The sequence below is a fragment of the Phoenix dactylifera genome, chromosome 18 (genome assembly GCF_009389715.1).
Source record: "Phoenix dactylifera cultivar Barhee BC4 chromosome 18, palm_55x_up_171113_PBpolish2nd_filt_p, whole genome shotgun sequence".
NCBI classification, from domain to species: domain Eukaryota; kingdom Viridiplantae; phylum Streptophyta; class Magnoliopsida; order Arecales; family Arecaceae; genus Phoenix; species Phoenix dactylifera.
This window is the reverse complement of record NC_052409.1, coordinates 5,645,500-5,664,872: the sequence shown is the minus strand read 5'-3', so window position 1 is coordinate 5,664,872 and position 19,373 is coordinate 5,645,500. Positions and strand designations below refer to the sequence as shown.

General features: G+C 40.4%; 3 protein-coding genes across 3 annotated transcripts; 1 reads left to right on the top strand and 2 right to left on the bottom strand.

Moving 5' to 3' along the window:
* Positions 1-2,951: 2,951 nt before the first annotated feature.
* LOC120104466 lies at positions 2,952-3,863 on the bottom strand. Its single transcript, XM_039115666.1, has one exon. It carries the CDS (start codon positions 3,861-3,863, stop codon positions 2,952-2,954), a length of 912 nt encoding a protein of 303 aa, XP_038971594.1.
* Positions 3,864-7,010: 3,147 nt separating this feature from the next.
* On the bottom strand, positions 7,011-11,890 carry LOC103723033 (NADH dehydrogenase [ubiquinone] 1 beta subcomplex subunit 2-like). Its single transcript, XM_008813824.4, has 4 exons — positions 11,610-11,890; positions 9,713-9,758; positions 9,567-9,629; positions 7,011-7,268 (listed from the first exon to the last, which is right to left on the bottom strand). The coding sequence occupies exons 1-4, from the start codon at positions 11,717-11,719 to the stop codon at positions 7,257-7,259; spliced, it is 231 nt and encodes a 76-aa protein (XP_008812046.2). The 5' UTR covers positions 11,720-11,890; the 3' UTR covers positions 7,011-7,256.
* A 694-nt stretch (positions 11,891-12,584) lies between these two features.
* Positions 12,585-17,094, top strand: LOC103723023 (IST1-like protein). Its single transcript, XM_008813816.2, has 7 exons — positions 12,585-13,129; positions 13,296-13,428; positions 14,907-15,010; positions 15,086-15,257; positions 15,746-15,886; positions 16,009-16,100; positions 16,205-17,094. Exons 1-7 carry the CDS (start codon positions 13,044-13,046, stop codon positions 16,863-16,865), a joined length of 1,389 nt encoding a protein of 462 aa, XP_008812038.2. The 5' UTR covers positions 12,585-13,043; the 3' UTR covers positions 16,866-17,094.
* The last annotated feature ends 2,279 nt before the right edge of the window (positions 17,095-19,373 follow it).

The window sequence follows — 19,373 nt, the reverse complement described above, 5'->3', positions numbered from 1 at the left end:
TACAGCTTTTTCACTAAGATGGCTAATGCAAAGTATGAAAGAACTGTGTGCTTTCCTAAATGAAAAGTAAAACCAACTTGCAGGCACCTAGTATAAAAGATAGCTGAAATATTAATAAGAAGGAACAGTGGTGATCTAGAGCAAACTTGGTCATTGGTTCATGGAAGGTAGGAAAGAGAACCCGCTGTATTAGCACCAGAATTTGAGATGTTTGCTGGAAACATGCCATGGATTTGAGTTAAATAAATGGACAGGAAGAAAGTTGACATGATACTAATGGCTCTAGTGGCAAAAGATAACAGTGTCATACTTATCTGAAATGATTTCTCCCCCTTCTTTTTGTTGCAGGAGGGCATGTGTGTCATCGATTCATGACACCTAAGTATGCAAAGGTGGATGTGGGAGAACTTTTTTTTTTCTTCTCTTCATCCTGAAATTGCCAACGCCCAGGACAAATAATGTTTTGAACGCATGGAAGGGAGGTAAACGTTAGTTAATGCATGGAATCATGAATTAGGTGCCTTAAATTGGTCGGCTGAAAACATTTCTTTATTATATTTTGTATATATAAAAAAAAAATCGATCCCATCGTATAGGAGCTAGCCAAGATGAAGTCCATTTCTGTGCAGCTCAGCCAGAGCATATTAATAAGATCACATGTTCTGATCACTAAACAAATGAGGATGAGACGTGGCTTTGCATTTTAAACACCAAACTGATGCATGCAGTTGCAAGGGGAAATGCTTTGTTTAGGTTTTGGTGAGGGGACCTCACCCAACTCTCTTCCAGAGATTAGAACCAAAACTCATTCTATATTTACACAAAGCCTATATATATTCCAATATATTTTGATTCAGATGCTGAGGCATCTCTCCTACCATATCAAGGCTCTTTTTTGGTTAGTCCTGCCAAACATTTATTTTTAATGAATAATAGAAATATGAAATTGAATATTAACTCCTGCTCAGACTGAAATAATGAATCCAAGCATGGAAGGGAAAAAAGGCTAAATAAAATTTTCAAAAAAAGAAAAAAACTTTTCAGCTATTTGAATGGTGAGAAAATTAAAATAACATATGAATAAGTTTCCAAGTTGCACTATTTTTTTTTTTTAGTATAACCACACCTCATATAAAACGTGCATGAGTGCAACCAACAAAATCAGAAAAGAGAAGTTGACAAAGAGAAGAAGGAACAAACACTTGATTCTCCAAAGAAACCCTCCAGCGATGAGCCGCAAAGAAGGCCACCCAATCGGCTGCACTGTTCGCCTTCTTGTAGAGATGGGTGGCCCGAAAGAAGCCACACCCTCTCACTAGTCTTAGTATGTCGTAGAGCAGTGATTGCCCACCCACATCACTATGTCGATCTTGAACCTACTCGATCACCGTAGCTGAGTTCCCTTCAAGGTGAATGCAGATCGCACCCAAAACAAGTCTCGCATAGAATATGCCCTCCCACGCAAATCTAAGCTTAGCTTCAATGACAAAAGTGTCGAAGATCTGCCGGCCCCCGGCCACCACAATTCTGGTGTTGTGGTCTTTGACAACAAAGCCCATGTCCTCGCTGCCTCATCCCTCAGCAACACTGTCGTCGAAGTTCACCTTAAAAGAACTAGAGGGTGGAGGCTCCCAGGAAACAAAAGCAACTTTGGTCATTAAAAAACTTTCATTCCATCTCTCCCTCAGAATGAGTAGATCACAGACTCTGCACTCATCTAAATACTTTGGGTCGATCAAGGTTGGCCACCCACCCAATGGTTGCTCATACCGCTATCTGTCCTCCATGACATCAATAGTCTATCCGTCCCCAATCTCCCATTTGATCGTAGTGAAAATCGACGGGTCCCGAGCGCGGATCTCTCTCCAAATGAAGGAGCTATATGATGCCCAGTGCGGAAGACATGTGCACCGGCTGAAAATCCATACTTAGCCCTCATTAGAGAATCCCAGAGGCTCTCTAGTTTTAGGAAAAACCTGACGCATGTCTAGTAGCAAGAACTTTTCGCTGCTCAATCGAGTGAACACCCAAACCACTACTGCTGGTTGACTAACAGATGACATCTCAAGCCAGTAGGTGAACACCGCTCCCTCTCCCTCATCGGCCCTAGATGAAGCTCCTGAGCAGATGTTCTATACTCCTCGAAGATGCAAGAGGCACCATAGTGTTGAACAGTCCGCACCATAGTGACTCTGCCCATCATAGACAGATATTTTTTCTTTTCTAATTTCCACATCTTTAGAGACAATCAAGCATACTCTTAGTCAATAAAGCTGTCATGATTAGGAATTGAAAAGTTTTAATCAAAATGATAGGAATGCCTACTCAAAAAAGAATATTTATCTCTATATTATTTTTTAGAAAGATACTTTTTATTATTCTCAAACCCAAAGCGACCTAAATGCCATGCTAATAAATTGATTTGCAAAAACAGACCTATTACACCTACTTCTTACCATGAATGCACAAGTCAAATGGTGAATGCATTGCTCATCAGCTGCCAAATTATCTTCACTCTCCACTTCTTACCGCAACCTGAGGGGGGATATCTCCTGCCCCTCCAATCTCAAGTTCCCACTAGCTTTTCCAAAAACCAAACTCAAAATGATCAAACTCGTAACGTGCATGATCAAATCAACCTTACTGGTCCATTCATGTCTTTCTTCAACTTTAGCAATGCAGATATCCAAAAAAAAGAGAGGGAAAAACCTGATAATCATACAAAATAAACACAGACTTTCATCCCCTCAAACAAATTAAAACATGCATGGCCCCAAGCAGAGGAAAATATTTCTATGACAAACAGTTCATACAAGTATGCTTGGGCTTAAAAAAGAAAGAAAGAAAGAAAACTTCTGTACAAAACCAACCATCTCCCGCTTCCCGTTATTCCTTTTTTCGTAACATTATACAGCATAGATTTCCTTTTCGTTTTTTTTTTTTTTCCCGTTCTACAAGGAGGGAGTAAGGATGTTAAGAAGCGAGACTCTGGTGTTCACGAGACTCCTAAACACCCTCTCGGTCTTGCTCTCCAACGATTCGACGCACTCCTCCAACGCCTCCAACCTCTCCAACGCCTCACTCTCCCACTCCTCCCAATCCCTCTTCTTCAACGGAGACGACCGCCGCATCGATAGCTTCCTCAGCGGCCCCACCACCCAAGAAGACGCCCTCGACGTAGATGCCGCCGCCGCCGACGCGGCGGAGGAAACAGCCCCGATCGCCAAGAAAACCGCCGCCGAAGCCATCGCCGTGGCCGCCGTCGCCTCCCTCATGATCCCCGCCATCTCCGCCTCCGCCGCATCCGCCGCCAGCGCGGAGGTCGGCGATCTGGATGCTTCTCGAATGGAAACGGCGAGCTTGGCGAGATCTTTCTGGATTCTTTTCTGGTACCGGACGGAGGACGCGACCCGGGCCTCGTCGCGCCGCCGGATGGCGGTCTGGAGCTCGGACTGGGTTTCTTTGAGGGAGATGAGGACGGATCGGAAGGAGCCGTAGGCGTCGGCGAAGCGGAGGAAGTCGTCGAGGAGGCGGTCGGTCCAGGGGGCGGAGGAGCGGCGGCGAAGGGTGTCCTGGGCCTGGGGGAGCTGGAGGAGGTCGTCGAGGGAGGCGTGGAGGAGCTCGATCCGGGCGAGGCCGGCGCAGATCCAGTCCGCCGATCCGGACTCCGGCTCCGGGCGGGACTGCCAGGACCGGAGTGCGCGGATCTCGTCCTCAAGCGAGGCGACGGCAGGGTGGGAGCGGCACGGGAGACTGGTGGACCGGACGTGGTAGGCCTTCTCCGGCAGCGCCCGGCCTTTGCGGCCGGGGCTGCTAGGATTTGGCCCCGGGAGGGACAAAGAGCGGCGGAAACCGGCGACCATTTCTTTTTCTTTCTACAATTAGGTAAGCTATATCTGCTCTCTTACTCTCTTTTCTTCTTCGATTTGTTGCTATTTCTGGCTGTCGAGGGATGGGAAAACAGGGGAGGAGGAGAGGGCTTATAAAAGGAAGGGGGAGCGTGGGAGATGGGTTTAAAAAAAATTGGGTTTAAAAAATTGGGGCCGGAGCGCACGAACGGGGTGACGTGGGGAAGGAGGCTCGATCCGCGAATAAAGGCTGCTGGGGCCCGGGGGCGAGGCCTGCGGGGGGAGATGGGCCTGGGGTCGGTGCTCCTGGGTTCCATTCTGGCCGCAAGGGGGACACCACGTGGGCTCAACACGTGGGGCCTGAATAGGTCTCCCCGGCGCCGGAACGGGTCGCGGTCCAAACCCCGGTCTCATCCGGGCTTGTTTGGTGAGTCGCTCCCCCAGCAACGTGAGACCTCGCCTAGTCGCCTGGCCTCGTCATATGAGAGTGTTTTCAGAAATTTATGGAGGAAAATGTAGTAGATTGTTAAAAATGTTATATAGAAAAAAACTTTTGGAAGAAAAAATTCATTTGCCTCTGAAATGAATAAAAATAAAAGCAATAAATAGTCTAGGTTGGTGCGAATGCTTCCTTTCACGTCAATCTCAATATGAAATTTAAACAGTAATGGTGGCAAATAGATCTTAAATTAATGCAGACTCATTTTTTAAATAAAAAAAGATATAGATGAGCGAAATTCATTGGGATAATGAATCGTGACGTTGGTGCAACTTGAATCCAAATTGCTGGCACTTGATTCTCAATGACTTAAACAACTAAACAAAAGAACACTCTCTTCGATTGGCTCATTTATTAATAATGAGTTTTAACAAGCCTAATTATTGAGCCTAATTAGTTTTAACAACCCATGGTCTTGAAGGATGGCCATCGGGACTAAAAAAAGAGATGAAGCGTCAGGATCAAGATGGAATGGTTGGCTTGGATGAGCACAAGAGGGCCTTTTTGTATTGACTTGGCCCCCCGCATGCTTCACGGCTGTCTCATCCTTGGCTGATGCATTGAGTACACGAACGAGTGAGCCGAAACCGTTGGGAGGGGGTTGACTTTGGAGGAGAAACAGCGAGACAATGGCAATAAATGGTCTCAACTCTCAACACCTTGTTTGGTATCGCAAGCTGTTGGTAACTGTGAGATCCACGGCAAAAGAGAGCTGGACTCTCGTGACGGTGAATAACGCGCGAAGGAACATAACAGCTGTCTCCCTTAGATGTGGCCACGTAACACATCCATGCATGCCACCTTTTCTTTTTATGTGCAGAGGTTCTCTGCTCTCTATGCGCTAAGTGATGACTAAGCAAGATCCAATTGAATCTCTGGGATGAATTAAAAATATGGAGTTGTTCGGTTGCCAACCGGACATGACAGGTGGGTTCTGTTGGGGAGCCAATATAAACATATCTGGAGCTTCTCGAATCGTGTGATCTGGACTCGTTTCTCTACTCTACTCATTGGGAGATTCCAAATGTCTCCGCCGAACCCCTTGTCTAGGTTGTGTTTCTGAAGAAACCATGTGTCGATTGTTCCGGAATCCACGTGTTGGGCTAACGAGATTCCAAATGTCTCCTAGTGTGGGTTGCGTTTCTGAAGAAATCGTACGTCAGCTGTTTTTGAAATTCACGTGTGGGCTTCCGGGCTTTGGAAATGCCGTTGCGGCCCCATCAAGACTTCAAGAGCCTTATGGCTCTGGGGTGTCTCACTATAAAATTGATAAATAAATTTATATTATTTTATTAACTTAAATTCCGAGACAAGCTATGATTTTAACTTGATAAAGCAATATTTTGAGTTCGAACTCTGCCACCACACTTCGGCCGAAAAAGAATGGTGTCTACCCGAGAGATGGTGTATTCGTAACTCTGGGTTTGGCAGGGTGGTTTCTATTTTTTTTGGGTACATATGGGCAGGGTGGTTGAGCCTAATCTTGGGAATGCAAACTGGGCAATACCCATGGGTCTCAAAATCTGGTTTTCCTTGACGAGTGAGAAAGCAGCATCATTCTTTTGTTTTTAGGATGTGGAGAATTATTGTGTGTGGAGCTTGGACTTTTTGATTGCCTCTTGTAAAGGAGCTTGGTTTGGGAAGTGGTTGAGCGGCTTGAGCCCAGTTCCGCAACTGCAAACTGGACACAGCCGTGGGTCTCGAAATCTGGTTTTCCCGAGTTATGATGGCGGCGGTATTCTTGCTTTTAGGAATCAGGAGTTACCATTTGTGGAACTATACATTGGATTGCCCCCTGAAGGGAGATTAGGTTTGCAGCTTATTTTATGGATTACCGCAAGAAGAGACTGAGGGTTATATTTGAGAATTTCTCTATTAAAATTTGTTAGACTTGAGGTGTGAGTTGGATTCTATTTGAGTGGATGAATTTTCGCATCAGGCCCAAATTAAGTAGGAGAGGAGTATGGATTATATTTGAGGTGATACGATTTCACCCTGTAAAGGATTTTGAGTATACGATCCCATGTTTACTTATGCACATACGTTTTTTTTTGGGTTTTTCTGTTCATATGTTCTTTACTGGAATCTCAATAAATCCAGATACTCATCAAAAGCCCATCCTAATCCTGCCACATGTTGTGGGAGGATTGGTGTTAATCATGGAACTTAGCATGATACAAGAGATGGTTGACTATTAAGTTAGACAGCAGTAAATGGTCCAGAGAGCTTATTCTGTACTAAAAAGAGGCCCAAAGATTTGTCCTGCTGGCACTTGAATCACTTGACATCGGCCTTCATGGAGAACCAAAACCAAGGTGTATTATATCCTGGAAAATCTACTTTCAATATTTCTTCTTATCATAAAATCCAATCCGAAATTTGATAGCAGTTACACAGAGCTGGTTGAGATTTAATCTAGTTGTTAAACAACAAAACCAGGCAACAATGAAGATACAATAGAACAGGTTAAAAAGAGGCTGGTTCAGGCTACCAAAAGTTTTAGCCTAAGAGTGATCATATGATGCAACATACTGAATTTGGAACGAGTTAAACTGGATCAGAACCTCACCCTTGTGTGCCAATGGCAGAACGACAAGTAACAGGTTAACCATCAGGTATTTAGAACTAGAAGATCACCAAATTAACACCAAGTTGCCAGCACATTTTCAGAAATAGAAATGGTATTAAATATAGGGTTTTCACAGAACATGATAATCCATTTCATATGAAGAGGAGTCTAGACAAGCTAAATCGAGCAAATATAAACAGGCTCAGTTTTCCAATCCACAATTTTATGTAATAACAAAATGAAATGAACAGTTTCATGTCCCAAATCAACCTTATTGACTAGCATTGCAGTCACACAGGCAACAGCTCGAAACCTTTCTCAGCAGACACCCTTGGGATTTCTAATGAGATGCCTGAAGAAAAAAAGGTAGGTATTAGAGAATGGTATCCCAAGAAAGTAGGGGATAAAAAGATCAGAAACAAACTAGATGGGATACTGAGAATTGGGCATATCAACAATAAAACTGCCTATACGCATCATATTACCAGAATAAGATGATGTGAAACATAATTTTTCTATTTTATTCTTTTTTCTTTAGACTTCATAAGCATAATTAATGATAAAGAGCTTTCACCAGGATCTGCTGTCCTTGTTACCTACCAACAATGCTCTATACATGCCAGGATATTTAATTGTATTACTAAATCCTATCTGGCACTCCATACAAGTGTTTGGAGCATGCAGACCATTTAATTACTATTAGGTGCTATACATGTATGCATACACATGGTCCATTCCTAATCACGATGCACATTACATGAATATCAGTAACATGGTTGACAGGGTAACAAAACTTAAAAAAAAAACATAGGAACATTGTCTAGCTGCACAGCTGATCATCTAAATTATCCATAAAGACTGTTATATAACATTGGCATATTAACTGATCTTGAGAACTGCATGACTTCAGAAAGTAATCTTTCCCTTTGAACATGTTTTCTGATTTCTTCTCTGATGCCAAATCAATCAAATGCAAACGAGTCGCCAAAAGATTTTCCACTGCCAATCCCACCTTTTCCTTTAATCGTTCAATTTTCACCATGTGATGGTTCTCCTTTTATGTTACTGACCAGAAGGAATGTCTTCAGACGGGTCATCTACTTGTTTTTGAATCTAATCAAGAAATTTAGGTCTTTATGAAGAATCCTACAAGCCACTGTTTTTAACTTGCCAGGGTTTAAGCACCTGGGTATGCCATATGCATACCAAAATCAGAATACTCACCTATGTAAACTATGGTTTTCATGTTTTGCAAGTATAGGCTTCCTTGCAGAGACATTTAGAGCACTTGCTCTGTGGAACTGGTTATTGTAACCTTTCACTTGTATAAAAAATTAAAGAATTGGAAAGTTTGATGTTTGGAAGGCAACATTCAATGTCAGATTCCCAAAATCATGAAGCATCTAAGATCTGAAGAATTGGATAGCTAGCTGCTCTTTAAATAGATGAAGACTGAAGATCAACTAAAGTATTTTTTCTTTAAAAAAAAAAAAATCAACTGACACAAGCTGTCCCATGATACCAAGATGCATTAATTGCCTCCAATCTACTAACAGAATCTCCAGATAGTGTGACTTGGATAATTCAAACTTCAGGTTTCTTGACCCTGTTATATAATAGGAGACTTCGAGCTTTTATGCATAATATGATATTCCTAGCTTCATATGGCCTCACCATGAAACGATCATCCTTTTGGTGTCTCTTGGCATTTCTACCTTTCTCAAGTGACTAGATATAACTTTTTTTTGATGAAACTAGGTAATGCTTTACTTCATGAGTCTTATTTATTTTGTTTAGGTTATAGCAACTAACCCTACAGGTTGCATATGAATGAGTACATCCACAGAGTTCCACTCGAAGTACTAAAGTGTTGCCACGTCAAAGTTTTTGATATTCCATGTTGAATATTCACTTTGGACTTTGAACACTGCATTACAGGATCTCACTACCAAGCAACTACCCTCTGAGTAGATGAGGTCATTACTTTAAAAAAGTGCCTAGCATGCATTTTAACTAAGTAAAAATGGAAAAAACCCTGGAAAATATAGAGCTAGTACTGGTGTTATTTTAGGACTTCGACAACTGCATTGCAGGATTTTATTAAGCAAGCAACTTCCCTCTAATTAGCTAAGGTCATTACTTTGAAAAAGTTCATGCATGTTAGTTAAGTAAACATGGAAAAATCCCTTAAAATATAGAGCTAGTACTAGTGCTATTTTACATGCTCACCATTATAATTGCATACATGTATAAGTATACAAAATACCTCATGACAATGCAGTTACAAATCCCGGCCAATAACAGTGCATATGGTATATCCCTCCAATAAAATGTACATACTTCCAAACTCTTCCCAATTTATGTCAAATAAAACTTTACACACTCCATGTTTTTTCAGGAAAAAGGAATTCATACGTTTTGTGTTCTTCTCTTTTATTAATCTGGAAGTAATAAGTTCACCATTCACTCATGAGTCCAGTGATTATCCAGCAATGCTTCATATATTTCTGCTATCCAATATTTTAAATGAAAATTTGCTATTTCTCATTTTTATTAGTAATGGCTCAAAAACCACGAACTTGTCCATGGAAATAGTCATAGCACTTCAGAAGCATCACAAGCTCTCATAGCATCAGTTGCAATGAAATACCTCATGCCCATGGTCATGCCCATGAGAGTGGTCTTCGTGCCCCTCCCAAGGATGACGCCAACCCTACAAAGATTGCATGGGACATAACCATTAATATTTGAGATAATTAAAAGACAAGAATGGAATTACTGAGAAAAGAATCATACCAAAACTACAGGACCATCTTGCTTAGCCCTGTATAAAACCCAAAACCTGCAAAAACAAAACAAGCAGCATTGGAGTTATCAACATTGGTACATAAAAGTGAGTCATGTATAATATGCTAGTTTCCCTAGTACCACTGGCATCCACAAATCATCTATATGAGTAATAAAAACTATCATGTTGTGACTATTGTGCCTCCATATCACGGCCCCAACTATTCACCTCCATTAGTAGTAGAATATTGCCATGAAATTTTTGAACTTCTTCCATATTAAAACACAATCATAGTGATGGCAATGGCATAAAGAGCTATACTTTTTTTTTAAAAAAAAAAAAGAACTTTGTCAAGCTTGAGTACACATATACTAGTCTACACATGAAGGATATTTCTTACTCTGTTACAGAAGTTAGCTCAAAATAGATATGCATAGCAGATTGCCAAACTAGAGTATTTGAACCACAATATGAATAAAATAAAAGCTCTCATATTTAAATGATGAACTAAATCACCAGAATAAAACATAATACAGAATAATACTAAAACAAGTGATGATGATTGTGTTGCATATATTACCGAGGACCAAATGTGTCAAACCATCAATCTGTATTCTCGTTTAACAGCCAAAAGAGTGGATCAAATAACAAAGAGGGCTTCTACCATACACCCAAAAATTGAAAAGTGAAATAGTTGGTCTATAATGTGAAATAAGCTGGAGACAAGGTGAACGATTTGTCTAGTTGAAAGGGACTCAATTGAAATTTTATTTCCCTGAAAAGTCTTTAAGTTAGAATCCCCTCCAAATAATTTCTTAATGCTCCCATCCACATCTTATTTGGTCTCCATAACCTCTTTTTTGACCCTTCAACCTTATGCCGGAGACCCCCTCCTTGCCAATGGTAGTCCGTAGTCTTCTCAAAACATATGAAATTCTAGCATTCACATTAAAATACTCATCTTCGCCGTATTGATCTTATGATCATGGGCTCTTAATGTTAACCAACATCGATATATATACGGTCTTATGAATTTATGTCTAAATTCAAGTGATAACATGGCCAATACAAGAATTTCAAGGAAACATGCATGCCATGCTAGAAAGCAGTGCACCAAAACATGTGGCCTGCATAATCTAAAGGCTTCAATTAGATGGAAGCTATGGTGTAATCATAACCATAACCATCAAGCCTCGCCCCAGCTATCTGAGTTGGGCTTTATGAAGCCTAGTTCACCAAGCATTCCTATGTTTAGGGATACCTCTAATGCTATTTGATGTTTCTGAACATCTTTTTTCACAATTTTCGTCCACACTACTGTAGTTCTGTCCCACCTCTTCCTACATCATTCAACAAATATATTTAAGACACTCCTCCTTACCGAAGCCCTCTCGGACACTCATTGTAGATGCCCATGTCATCTACCTCAAAATCAACATAAGCTTTAACAGCAGAGTCAAAAAAAAAAAATGATAGGTGTGAATCCTATGGAATCCATATCCCACGAGAAAGTTTTGCCTTTGCCTGGTGGCGCTTAGCAGAGATTCTTCTCTAAACAAGTCGATTAAACCAAACAAGGGGCCATCAAGCTGCGAATAGGGAATGCGGTTTCAAATTAACCAAGTAAAAGGTAGCGAATCATCTTAATCCCTCAGAAAAGAACAAACAAAAAGAAGACAGCAGATCAAAACATCCACTCCGCTTCTCAATCGGTTTCTAGAATGGCTGTTTCGCAGATTTCGATTAGATTCATTTCAACTGGAATAGTATTAACAACAAAATTCCCAAAAACATCAAATATACTTTGCTTGCAACAATACAAATCATTAGATGGATGAGATAAAGGTGAAATGGAGATAGATCGGAGGCGAGAGGGATTAGGGTTGGGGGATGGAAATCACTTACCACATGATGGCGCACAAGCCCTTGCCGGTGAGGACGTGCCAGCGCTTGGGGCGGTGGATGGCGTAGCCCCTGTACGTCGTGCTTCCTTCGTGCCCCCCGCCGCCGGCCATCTCTCTTCCTCTCGCTCTCGATCTATGACCTGTTTGTTACCTGGTTGTCTGCGGGGGAACGGAGAAGGTATGGTATGGTTTCCGGGACGACGGAATTTTCTTGAGCATAGCTTGTCGTAGTTTTTTTTTTTTCGGTTTTTTTATCGAAGATTGCGGTACGTTGGAATTAGATCCAACGAGTTCGAATCAAGACTCAATTATCGAGTTTTTTTTGGGCATAGAATATCGATTGTTATAAACGAAATTTATCAATCAATATAATATTTTTTTACGAATACATCTAAAATTTTAAATTTAAATAAATATTTTTTAAAAAATTTATTTTTATTTTTATTTTTATAAAATACTATTTTTGCATAATTACTTTTTACAGTTCTTTAATAAAAAACATATTTATTTTAATTTAAAATAAAATAAAATTTTGAAATTATTTTTTTTCTTATTGCGATCTCTTATAAATATTTTTTTTACATATCTATCTATTAAAAGTATTTTAGTTATTTTAATTTAACATCGTTAAATTTTTTAACATTAGATGGTATGGATATATATATATATATATATATATATATATATATATATATATATATATATATGCAAAAACAAGAATAAAAAAAAACATAATAGCCTTTACAAAATATACATACAAGTATTAATTATGAAATTATATTTATATAAAATTCGATATTTAGAAAGTATTTACGCAAAAAAAACTCTAATAAAAAAATTAACATTTACGGAATCAATAGATATATAAAAATAATAATAATAATAATAATAATATTATTATTATTAAGATTGAAAATTTATTTTTCAAAACGGGAAGGGTTAATTTTTTCCTCTTATCTCACACCTATCTCATCTGCTGTTAATACAATTCGAGTAGTTAGTGGCTATTTTAAATTTATATATTATTTAGTTATTATATATATATAATAAAAATTTGGCTTATGCAAATTTTTTTATTCGCTGCATGGAAGTAGATGTTAATGGTGTTAATAATAATATGTAATGATGTAGCGATGAGATCTATAAGCAAGGTACTGGGATTAGATGATTCGGATCACTCTCCCTACGGCTCACCTGCTCTACTGCCTTTTCTACTTCCCCTGGACACCCACCACACCACCTGGAGTCTCTAGATTCATTCCACTCAGCGCGAGTGACCCGATCCGACTCGTTCAAAAAAGGTAGGGCTCCTCGCCCAGCGGGCCCCAGGTACGCATGCGAAAATCTAAAGTTACCGTTGGAACTCGCTCGTCCCCACTTTCTACGCCCCCACCTTCTCGTCCTCTTCTCCTCCTCCTTTCTCTTCTCCTCTGCAATGCCTCCCGAGAGCAAATCTCCGCTCCAGAAGCTAATGGGTGCGGGCGCCTCCATGTTCCGCTGTGGATTCAACTCCTCCAAATTGTACGACCACCATCTCTTCTTCTTCTTCTTCTCGCCAGCTCTTGTACTTCGGTTTTGGTTTTTTATGCTTCTTGTTTGGTTTTGGTTTTCTATGGAGATAAAACTCTTTTCTAAAGATAGAAGGGAATATATATATATATATACATACATATATATATAATGGCAGAAAAACGGAGTCGAAGCTGGCGACGGCAAGGATAAAGCTGCTGAGGAACAAGAGGGAGGTGCAGGTGAGGCAGATGAGGCGCGACATGGCCATGCTTCTCGAGTCCCGCCAGGAGGACACTGCCAGGATCCGGGTATTTTCTTTCCTTCCTTCCTTTCCCTTCCTCTGCTTGTTGCTCTTCATCTTCTTTCCTTACCTGTTTCTTGATTAGGGTATATGGTTGGCAAGTTTGCTCTGTTATTTTATGATGCTTTCTTGATATATCTACTTTGGTTTTCCAAATTTCTACACAAATAGACATATCCTGGTTTGATCAGGTTCGGCATCTAGTCTTCGGTTAAATGGATTATGGACTAAGTCTATAACTATTTGGTTATCGGGATCAAGGAAAGTCTAGCTTGCTGGATTGTGGTATCTGATGGTTACTTAAATGGCCCATGGATGGGAGAAAGGAGGATGGATGATTTGTACGGACCTGGTTAGGTTGATCATACTTACATAGGTGAGGTGTTCCTCATGCAAAGGTTTCAGAGTGCTTCAGTCCTTTCCCCAGTTTTTAATTACTTGAACTTGTGGCTGTTATGATCCTTCAAGGATGCAAACTTAGGGGCCGTTCAATTGCACCATTGAAACTGGAACTACGCAAAACAAAAATTATCACTGGCTTTAGTGAATTTAGCAATGATCCAGGTGTCATACCCTTCGACTGTTTGGAAGAGGTTCTGAGTTTGAATCTCTGATGTTTGGGATGGGTAATCTGATTAGGTGGATGAAAAGGAAAGGAAAAGAAGAAAAAAAAAGATCACTAGCTGCATTCTGAGCCTGGCAAACACAAGACTCCTCACAAACTCAATAGACTGCTGGAGAAATGAATAGGCCACTGTTTCAACTGCAGAGAATTAGGTGGATGATTGTAAAACCATGGCTATTTTCCAAAGTGCCGCTTGCTTCCATGTCATCCGCATGTTACTCATGACTTCTATGTCCTTTTAGAAGTAGATGGTCTCTGTGCTTCCATGTTTAGCTGTTTTTGTCCAGCATCATTTGCCTTGCAGAGGCTGCTGCAATTTCACATTAAGGAGAACTAATAATCTTTATATATTGGCCTTGTTTACAAATTGCCGGTCAACTTTATATTTAAAACCACCAACTTCAACATGATTTGGACCAAACAAGGCTTGAAATCTTGTGTTTACCAGCCTGAATGTACTGGTTCTGAGCTGATAAGGTCTGGCTATTGCACGAACTGGGCTTGTGTTGTGCTGGCCAGCCACTGATATGGCACCAATTTTTATGACCTGAATCTTTGGAACCAGTGTATTTATAATAGGCAGCCTAGTTCAAGTAATCTTAATCAAAGGAATAATTAAATTTTGGAGACATAATTATACTTCACCCATGACCCAAAGCTTCTAGAGGGATTTCCTGTCTGTCCATCAGCAAATTCCTTGGATTTTGAGAATTAGCTTATCTAAATGCCAGTATAGTTGTGTTAGAACAGATCATCAAACACTGATGCTATATTGCAGATGGATTAAAAGAGCTACAAAATGGTACAAACTATTATTCATTCAGATTGATGTAGTCATTTGAAATTAATTAATTTTGTAGGTCGAACATGTGATTAGAGAACAAAATGTTATGGCAGCCAATGAGATCATTGGACTTTTCTGTGAGCTGATTGTGGTTCGCCTTCCAATCATTGCAAAACAAAGGTTTGTTTACTTTCTGTCCATTGCTTTTCAAAATCTATGGGAACCAAATTCTGATTTTAGTCTTTTGTTCATCAGGGATTGTCCTGCAGATTTAAAAGAAAGTATTTCTAGTATGATATATGCTGCTCCAAGGTGCTCAGAAATCCCAGAACTTAGCCGAATTCGTGACATCTTTGAAAAGAAGTATGGAAAGGATTTTGTATCTGCTGCAGCAGATCTACGTCCTAACTCCGGTGTAAATCATATGGTAATTATTTTACCAGTTCTTCCAACAACCAATGTGCTATGAGATTGTTTAATTCTCCCATAGGCTTCTGCTTTTTTCTTTTTACAGCAGGATACTATTAGAGGCCTAACTTGAAGCCCGGAACATGCAATGCTTGAATTTTTTGAGACTTCACAAAATAATGTTCCTAATTACTATTCATCAGCTTGCAACATGGTTTACAAATTACAATGAACGAGAGACGTTCTCACTAATAGATGCAACGCTATCCAGTGCGAATGCATTGCTTCCTTGATTGATTGAGGCTTTTATCTCTCAAATACTATCAAAGCCATGAACACCCACTGCTTTTTCCCGACCTAGCTAGTTCTTTTTTGACTGGGACATCCTATATGCATTGCAAAATTTTTGACATTTTTCACTTACTTTTTTTTTCACAATTTTTTCTTTTTTTATTTGCATCTACATTTACGATTTACATCATGCTTAATTAAGTTCTCTTCCTGAAGCTGATCGAGAAACTATCAGTTAGAAAACCTCCTGGTGAAGTAAAGCTGAAAGTTATGAGGGAAATAGCAAAGGAATATGAGATCAAATGGGATGCAACAGAATCTGAGACACAGCTTCTCAAGCCACCGGAAGAACTTCTAGTATGCTGCAAAGATCTCTCTCTCACTCACTCTCTCCCACTGCACGTATACATTGAGTGAATTAATGGATTTTGTATTTAAGTTGCCAGTAAAACAGCAATCTCTTATGGCAAATTTTACAGGAAGGGCCACGCTCATTTGTTAGTGCCACCAGCATCCCTGTGAAGCCTAATCTTCCACCAAAAGATGTGCCACCAAATAAGCCTGCTCTCAGGTTTCCTTCTTTTCTTCATCATCTCGCAATCCAACTGGATCTCAAGAATTTCACTGCTTACAAAGGTTTCCTGTTGTTTCTGGAATCAAATCTAACAATTACAGGGAAGATTCTACTATGCAGTTCAAGGATACAGCTTCAGCTGCTCGAGCAGCTGCGGAATCAGCAAAGAAAGCAGTTTCTGCTGCACAAGCTGCAGCATTCCTCGCCGAACAGAACTCTCATCCATTTGATCAAACAGCAGTTACTTTCGACACCGCAGCTTCCTGTCTCAACAAATTCAACAGGGCAGATGGACTGCAGAAACAATCCTTAGATTCTTCCACTCAATCCTCCATAACAAATAGTTCTTCTGTCAATGAGCTCAAGGCCCCAGGGAAAATGTTCAATTCACAAAGCTTCAACTTGTCAAACTATATGAATGATACAGGCATGGATACTGACTATATGGATGATAAAAAGATACTTAGAAGGAGCAGTTGCACTGTGCGGGCGCTGAATTCAGATATAAAGTTTGATGACTCTGATGGATTAGAATCAGATATTGATGAAGAAGTAGAGATGGAAACATCAACAGAAAGTCGCCCTCCTAATCGACGACCACCTACATTGCCCCCGTATAGCGACCACTCTGAAGAAAAATCACCTGCCAATGATAAATCAAATACATGCTTGGTCAACCCTGTTTCTCATGTTCATCCAAAGTTGCCCGACTATGAAAAACTTGCAGCTCGCTTTGAAGCGCTCAAGCTGCGCAGGTGCTGAATGATTTAGCTTAAAGTAAAGCATCTAAAGTTGCATTACATGTATCTACATTTATATTTCTAAAGCACTCAATATACGGTTCGAGTACTTTTGATAAAAGCTATGGTATATGGTAGTATCATTTGTATCTCGGGTTGCATATTATGCTCTATATAAGTTTTGGTCTCGAACATACTTGAATTCATTGGTTGTTCATCATAAGTTTTAAGAAGGTTTAAAATGATTCTCATGGGGTGGTCCTTCATGGTTTTTGTTAGTCTTCTACGATGCCTGCCGATTTCACTGTTTGGAATGATCAAGCGGCAGATATTTGAAATGAAAAGAGGAAAAACGAAAGATTGCACAACATGAATCCCCAAGCTATACAAAAGAAAATTAAGGTAAGGTAGGGGATTTTCGCTATGGTGCATTTTTGTTTCCATAGAGGTAAATAATTCTATCCCTCCATTTAAAATTGGATAGCTGAAGGACCAGATAACCAATGATATAGATTACTACAATTTGTTTTTATTGTAATTAAATCTAGAATCACAGCCTTATTCTTTTTTATTTTTTTAACCTTCTTCTACCTTTTCCTTTGCCACCTCCACCCCTACCTCGCGGGCACCTGTGCGTCGTGCTAGCCTCCACACCTTCACCACTATGCTGGTGGTGAATATTGGAAAGCTGAGACTAACCTCTTGACTATTTTCCACCATCTACTCTTGGAATCTAAAATTTTCCATAAAGTTGGCCCTAGATTCTTGACACAGTCAGAAGGTTTCATCATACCTTTACCTTGCAAATGGCCTACCATGGCATAGTTTTGCATGCACATTCTTCTTTCCATGCTGACATGGTGCCACATGAATAAACGTATATTAGGCGTATAAGGCGGGTGTCTCCAAATTCTACAGACGTGTTTTAGGTGGAAAACAAAATTGAAAAGGATCTGAGCAGCGCGTGTGCGCGCTTGCAGGTTCCAGAACCGAATAATATCTGGTAGGGAAGCTCCGTGTTCCCCCCTCATGTAGCCCCCACGTGAGCACTGGGTGCCTCACGTGCCCCGCGCAGGCGAGGGTGTGACATTTGGTACCAGAGCCAAGGACGGCTCTAGTCCGAGGATGGGTGAATGAAAAATCTCACATCGCCTGGACTCATTTCAGAGCCTGAGCATATGAGACGGGTGTTTCCAAATCCTACAGACACGTTTTGAGTGGAAAACAAAATCGAGAAAGGGTCTGAGCGGCGCGCGTGTAGGCTCCAAAACCGAACAATATCTGACAGGGAAGCCCATGTTCCCCCCTCATGTGGCCCCGACGTGGGCATTGGGTGCCTCACGTGCCCTGCGCACGGGACATGACATACAATACCACAGATTCCTTTTAAGCGAATATTAAAGTTGTTACGTACAACCTGCAATGCAAGGTCCTCTGTCACTCTCCTTCCTTGTTACCTGACGTTCATCCATCTCTCCATTGAAACCAAAATTATTGGTCTACTTATTTGGGATAAGAATGAATGCCTTATTATCCATCTCTACCATCTGACTAAATATTGCCATATTGGATAGCGATGATCTGAGTTCCAGGCCTGGCTTCACTTACGATTCATGATCTCGATAAATTTTGACGAAGGTTGCTCATTTTTTTTGTCAAAAAAAGATCTATCTTTACATGCGGGGTAGTGGTGGGAATGAGCAGGTGGTGCGCATTAGATGCTGGAAATCGGAGTCATAGCATCGGGCCAACGCCGAGGGTTGCAAACCTAGAGATAGCTTGCCTGTGAGCACAGGAGCTAGCTGTGCCCATGGTGTACCATCCTCACAGTTCCTCCAGGCTCACAATTTTATGATGGTTGATTGTACTTGTTCCGATCATTGCTCCTGCATAATTGGTATCAAATCAATAGAAATAATGTTCCTATATTAATGGAAAAGAAGAAATTAATAGATCAGTTGGATATTCAGAAGCCAAAAACACGTTTTTGAATTCTTTTTTATAGTTATTTTATTAGATTTTTTTTATTTTGATGAACCTCTTTTTTGAGAAATTTGTAGAATAATGAATTGAGGAAGAAAAAATATGACTAGACAAACTATAAGAAAAGATCTCATGAAAGTCACCAATGCATGGTGTTTTTCGACTTACCAATACTCTAAATTGTGAAGATGTTATTGATTGTGAACCCAGGTAGGGATATTATTTACATATAGGGATGGAAAAAAAAAAAAAGCAGAAAGCCAAACAATTATACAATATCTCCCACAGCTCCTCCATTGGTGGTGAAGCCGTGTCTACCCACTGATTTAGGGCCTTTGGATCGCCATGGAGACCCCACCGTGCATGGCATGTGAAAGAGGAGTAAGCGAATTGGTCCACAAGTTAGTAGAAACAAGGGCCTGTGTTAGTGGTGCCAATTCGTAGCACAACTTGAACGTGGAGACAGACCTTCGAGTAAGCAAGCAGAAAGAGAAGTAAATGCGGCTATTTGTTACATAATCTTATATAATCATCAGTTTGGCACATT